The sequence below is a fragment of the Lactuca sativa genome, chromosome 2 (assembly GCF_002870075.4).
Source record: "Lactuca sativa cultivar Salinas chromosome 2, Lsat_Salinas_v11, whole genome shotgun sequence".
Taxonomy (NCBI): Eukaryota; Viridiplantae; Streptophyta; class Magnoliopsida; order Asterales; family Asteraceae; genus Lactuca; species Lactuca sativa.
This window is the reverse complement of record NC_056624.2, coordinates 61,586,690-61,592,856: the sequence shown is the minus strand read 5'-3', so window position 1 is coordinate 61,592,856 and position 6,167 is coordinate 61,586,690. Positions and strand designations below refer to the sequence as shown.

The following is a 6,167-nucleotide window of genomic DNA, read 5'->3' as shown; positions in this document are numbered from 1 at the left end:
ATAATTATTGAACATATAGATCCAATAGTTATGTGTAACTCGCTACGATCCCCTTATTGTCAAGCTCTCCAACAACTCGACCAAATAACGACTTAACTAACACCCTTGGTTTAGACAACCCCCTTTTGAACCCAATGACAAAAATAATCCATGGTTTTCGTTTTCTCAGTTAACACGACCACAAGATATTCAGCCTCTGACACTAGATTGTAAATATATTTTACATTTTAGACCTAAACATAATATATGAAGTTTATGTTACTTATTAACATTTTAATTTGAATTATTTTGTTTTTAAGTAACCCTCAAAACCTAGTATTAGAGTGCATGGAGTCCAATAAGAGGAGGAATACACGTTGACCGAAGTGCTTTCGATGTGGCACACCGGCACCGGCACATAGGGACACCTTCCCCACTAGCACAGTACCCGAAAATGGGGTTTGATGCGGGATCTTGACCCCGATTTTGGCCGGAATCAAAGAAGGAAAGTTGGGACGCGATTCTATCATGAACAACACCTTGGGTCCAGGAGCATGAATGGGTTTGGAGTGTTCGGCGGCTTGAGGGTTCCCTCCAAGAATATATATTGTCTTAATGTCTTTAATAAATGTGATCATTAGAAGTTCCCCACCACTGTCCTTTGTATTTCATCATCACATATCTAACATGTTCTTATTTAAATTTTTGTTATGAGAATTCACATCAATTTCACCAAAAGAATTTTATTTACGTACCCACCAAAAACTCTTCTTTCCGATGCGACATAAGAGGGGGACCATTTGAAGATGATGCACAATGTCACATGTTTCGTTTTATTTATTTGTTTTATTAGAAAAAATATATCTTATGAATAAATTCATGTTTGTTTGTCTGAAAATATCAAACAGTTTTAAATGAATTCACAATCTTCTGGTTAAAATGAGTCTATATCTTGAGTTGTAGTATTTCTCATATTGAAAGCTAGGAGTGTCAAAACATAACGTTGTTTCATACTTTTTATGTTTTAGTTGACATGATATAAAATTATAATTTTTTTATAACATGAACATTACCTCGTGTTTTATATTACTAACATAAAAACGATCTAATTATAACACGATAAAAAAGACAAGTCAAACATGAAAAATATAACCTAAAATAAATATTTAGTTTATTTAACTATTAATTAAACATACAAAATACTACAAACTCGAAAACCCCATAAGACATATGCTTATATCTGTCAATTTCATATCGAATTTCAAATACAAATACAAACACAAAGATATCATTTTTTTTACATTGACACAAACACAAAGCATCCACAACCCATTTCATAGCTCATTGATAACAAGTTACTTTTTGATTCTAACAATAAAATTACACTATTTAGTGACATATACCCTAGTCAATATTTTAAGGTTTGAGATATACTATATAACCACAAAAATAAAACTTATTGTAATATAAAATAATATAATATTATCCTTTAATTTATCAACTTATTATCATTTATAATCACACATACCCTGCTGCAGATTGCAGAGTATTACAGTAATCCTTCCCCATCCATTTTACATCTTCACCATTGGATTCTCTCCCTCACACATACACACACTACTTGTGATTTTTCTGAATTTATAAGTTTTGTGGGTCACAGAGCTTTTAAGTTAGAAACAAGTTTCTGCATAAAATCCCAATTTCATCTCACTCTTCGATAGAAAGGGTGGTAGCACTAGCAGTTTACTCGTGGATGTCCAGATGCAGACCCCAAAATCAAGGTAACTCAACTCGCTTTCAATGTCGTTCATGGATTTTATCAATGTATCACGATTCCAGTGTTTCATCATCTTCTAATCGTCTACAATGTAGTAAACTTCTTTGTTGTTTTTTGAATTTCAAACTTTTACTGTATGAATCCCATTTTGTATCACGATTTCGTGCTGTTTTCCTCTTTGATTACCGAATAATTTCATCTGATGCTGTTCTTGGGTGATAATTTCAGTACGAAAACGTCATCCGAAGGTTCTCGGAAGAACTCTCCTCGATCGATTTCTTCAGACACGAGTCAAAGGAACTCGAGTCGAATCGCACGCCAACTGAAGACCACTGGATTGGAATCCAACTCGTCTTCTGTCAACCAATCAGCCATTAGAACTCCAAAAAGTACAAGTCCTGTAATCGTTACTCGCAAATCGCCTATAAGCCCAATTTCTGAGGTAAATTGAACTACGAATCGTGTAAAACTGTAATGATGTATTCGGGTATTGATAAATTCATGGAGGTGAGTTCAATATAGTTCGTTTTAATCTGCAGAAGAAACGTCCAGTGAAAGTTGCAGAGTTTGAAACGCAAATTTCTCAGCTTCAAGATGATTTGAAGACTGTTAAGGATCAATTAGTTTCATCGGAATCATTGAAAGATCAAGCGAAACAAGATGCAGAAGAATCACGAAAGCAACTTTTAACCATGTCTTCAAGGTTAGAGGAGTCTCAAAAGCTATTGGCTCGGTGTTCTTCAGAGGAACCACATGTAAGGCGCTTTGCTAAATAATTAAATGATTAAATGCAAATATAAGAATAAATGTACTTTAATTTATATTTTATTATAAAACATTTTACTTTCCTTTTATTTTAATTAGAACATTGTACTTTTTACGATTTTTCATATTAATAACACTGTATTTTACAAAATTCTTTTTAATTAAATCATTGTCCTGTTGCATATATATTTTTTTTATTTATACATTATACTTTGAAAATTATTTTCTATTATTGTTATAATCGTATAAATTTTTGAACAATAAAATGCTCTAATAAGAAATGAACAAATACATTATACCAGTAACATTTTTGTTATAATAATCCGTTTCATTCGTATACGTGATAACATATATATTCATAACATGTAATGTCCTATTTTATTAATTTATTAATTAATCCATTCATCATTCCATTATTATAAAGTAGAGAAATTCTAATTATTTAAGCGTTACTAAGATAATAAAATATATAATTTATTAGTTTAAACAATAAAACCCAATTACTATGCTTCAAAATTATAATAATAATTAACAAAAATACAAACATTTGTTAGGACTTTGGATACATTTAACACGCGTTTATCTTCATTTGGAAAGAAAAAAATAATGATATTTATCCTAGATTTAGGTCATTTTTGATAACTTAATTTTTGGTTTTGTTTCATTTGGTCATAACTTTTTTTAAGTTTTAAAAAGTTATCGAACTTTTGATTTTGTACTCATTTAGTCATTTAATTTTTGGTTTGGTCACTTAACTTTTAGATTTATGCTCATTTAATCACTAGACTTTTGAAAAAAATTAAAAGTTTAGTGACTAAATAAACACAATTTTAAAAATTAGGTGACTAAATGTGACCAAACCAAAAGTTAAGTGACTAAGGCTATGTTTGGCGGACTAGCAGAAAAGCTAGCTGTTAAATAAATAGCTAGCTGATAGCTGAAAAGCTAACTGATAAAAAATAACGTTTGGTAAAACTAGCTGAAATATATAAAATTACATAAAAAGACATGTAAGAATATGTGTTTTTATAATTAATTAAGGGGTGTATTTGGAAAATTTTAAAAAAGCTAGTCTAAGTAGCTTTTCAAAAAGCTAGCTTATCAGCTACTTTTTGGTTTACGAAACACGACAACATAAAAAAGCTCGAAACATAAGCTAGCTGTGGCGCGTCAAACACGGTCTAAATGAGCACAAAGTCAAAAGTTTGATAACTTTTTAAAACTTAAAAAGAGTTGAGAGACCAAATGAACACAAAAACAAAACTTAAATTACCAAAAATGACCTCTAAACACTATTTATCCAGTTAAGAAGTAAAGTTTTTAATGAACAATTAATTTTTCTTTTTAAAAATGTTTGTAAACAAAATTCGATAAACATCAATAACAAAAAATTTAAAAAATATTATAAAACTAGTTTATAACCCGTGGGAACCACGGTTATAAAATTAATCAAACTTTTATAGTAAAAACTCAAAATTATTAATAAATTATTTTAAATAAATTATTAATTTAAGAGATATTTTTATTAGTTATGTGAAATTATAATCATTGATTCAAATAAATATATAAAATTAATTTTTAATATATATTAGATATTTTTTATTTGTGAATTGATGAAAACAATAATTTAAAATTTAAAATTTAAAATAGAATCACATTAATGAGAAAGTCTAATAAATTTAAAATGGAAAACTAATAAATTGATAAGTCACAACACATTAATTAAAATGTCTAATATGATGACACATGATAAAAGAGCTACTCTTTTATTAGTATACGGATTTTGAAACTATACCTATTAGGTAAATAAAATTTTAAAACATACTTCTTTTGTCAAAAACATGTGAAATGTTATAATACAAAAAAAATGAGATTACAATGTTTTAAATTATAATACACTATTAAATAAAAGATGTTGCTATTTTCTTGCAATAGGGAACACAAGATCTCCAAAACCTTGATGAACTATGGATATCAAAGCTTGAAGCAGCTAAGAAACAACATTCGGCTGATTTAGATTCACTTGCAACTGCATTGAATGAAATCAATCAGCTACAAATCAAAATCGATGGAAAAGCGAATTCCGAAGCTACACAAACCAAGGAAACGGAATCAGCGATTCAAGAGTTGCATAGCTTAAAATCAACCATGGCGGAAACTCTTTCCATTGTCGAAACCATGAAAACCGAACTTAAAAATTGCAAAATCTCAGAGTCTCAGGCTCAAGAGCTAGCTAGAGAGACTTTACTTCAACTCGAATCAGCCAAAATGACGATAAAGTCCCTCAAGTTTGACCAATCAAAGGAACATGAATCGGAGAAATTTGAGGAGACGAGATTCAGTGTAGAAGAATCGCGAAAGAGAATGGAGATCGCAAGGGTGAAATTGTCCGAATTGGAGGATGAGTTGAAGAAGTCGAAAGACGATATTGAAGATTTAAAGGCGAATCTAATGGATAAAGAAACTGAATTGCAGGGTATTTGTGAGGAAAACGAGGAGCTAAATTCGAAATTGAAGAATTCTCAATCGGGTAAGAGAGAATACGAATTGGAAAACGAAATCACGAATCTAAAACACGATTTTGACTTTCTGAAGTCAAAATTGAATGTTATGGAGACGGAATTGAAAAATAAGTCGGACGAAAACGAGATGATGAAACTCGAAATCAAGAAATTCAAGAAAATGGATTGTAAAGACTCATCGGAATTATCCCAATTATCTGAAAGTGAATCGATTGTGAAGGTTGATCAGCTCGTGGAGGAGATTGAAAAAAGTAACCGGAAAGTTGCGAGAGTGGTGGAGGAGTTAGCGGCGGCACAGGCGGTGAACGGTGAAATGGAGGCGGATTTGAGGAAGATGAAGGTGCAGTCGGATCAGTGGCGGAAGGCGGCAGAGGCGGCTGCCGCCATGCTTTCGGCCGGAAATAATGAGAATAGGAAGTTGGTAGTGAGAACAGGGTCAATGGACAGTTATACCCCTGGGGGGAACATTGGTTCTCCTTGTGATGTTGATGATGATGATGAGTTATTGAAGAAGAAAAATGGTAATGTGCTTAAGAGGATTGGGGTGTTGTGGAAGAAACCTCAAAACAAACGACAATGAGTTTATTTAACTATATTTTTCAAATTTATGTATTGTTAATGTTTTGTTTGATATGTTTATGTAGAGAAAAACTCATATCTATATAGATTAATACTTGTTGTAGGATCTAATTTGAATATCGAGTTACATTTGTCAAAATTGGTTGATGAGAATGTTTGGGTAGTGTATTTATCAAAATAAGTAAATTTGAATATAAAAAGATGCATGAACTTTAAGTTATTATATGTCCGGCCCAATTTAAAAAAAGCTTGGTGGATAGGTTTTATGGCACTGTAGTCTATTGCTTAATCCCTCATGTCAAATTCAAAGAAGGTAAAAAATGATAAATGTATTTGACCCTTTTGCTTCTCAATGTTTTAGTTGTTTCCAATGTAGTCCTAGATTTGCTTGGCTAACTACATAGGAGGATAGAGATCATATACCCGATTAGTAAGAGAAGTGTAATAATGTGTGAATATTTTTCTATAATTGGGCTTTGCGGTGACTGACTAGTATAAATACTTATTACAATAGAATTGGGGTATTGGGCTAACTAACTATAAAT

At 31.2% G+C, this 6,167-nt stretch overlaps 1 protein-coding gene across 1 annotated transcript; it reads left to right on the top strand.

The window, feature by feature from the left end:
* Positions 1 to 1,508: 1,508 nt before the first annotated feature.
* LOC111897459 (interactor of constitutive active ROPs 3-like) lies at positions 1,509 to 5,775 on the top strand. The gene is made up of 4 exons (XM_023893422.3): positions 1,509 to 1,760; positions 1,985 to 2,198; positions 2,296 to 2,511; positions 4,457 to 5,775. Exons 1-4 carry the CDS (start codon positions 1,741 to 1,743, stop codon positions 5,621 to 5,623), a joined length of 1,617 nt encoding a protein of 538 aa, XP_023749190.2. The 5' UTR covers positions 1,509 to 1,740; the 3' UTR covers positions 5,624 to 5,775.
* The last annotated feature ends 392 nt before the right edge of the window (positions 5,776 to 6,167 follow it).

Bases quoted from the DNA above. Each gene is read 5' to 3' on its own strand.
- LOC111897459 (XM_023893422.3), top strand. From the start codon at position 1,741: ATGCAGACCCCAAAATCAAG. The intron at 1,761-1,984 runs GTAACTCAACTC...TGATAATTTCAG, and splicing joins ATGCAGACCCCAAAATCAAG to TACGAAAACGTCATCCGAAG. The intron at 2,199-2,295 runs GTAAATTGAACT...TTTAATCTGCAG, and splicing joins CTATAAGCCCAATTTCTGAG to AAGAAACGTCCAGTGAAAGT.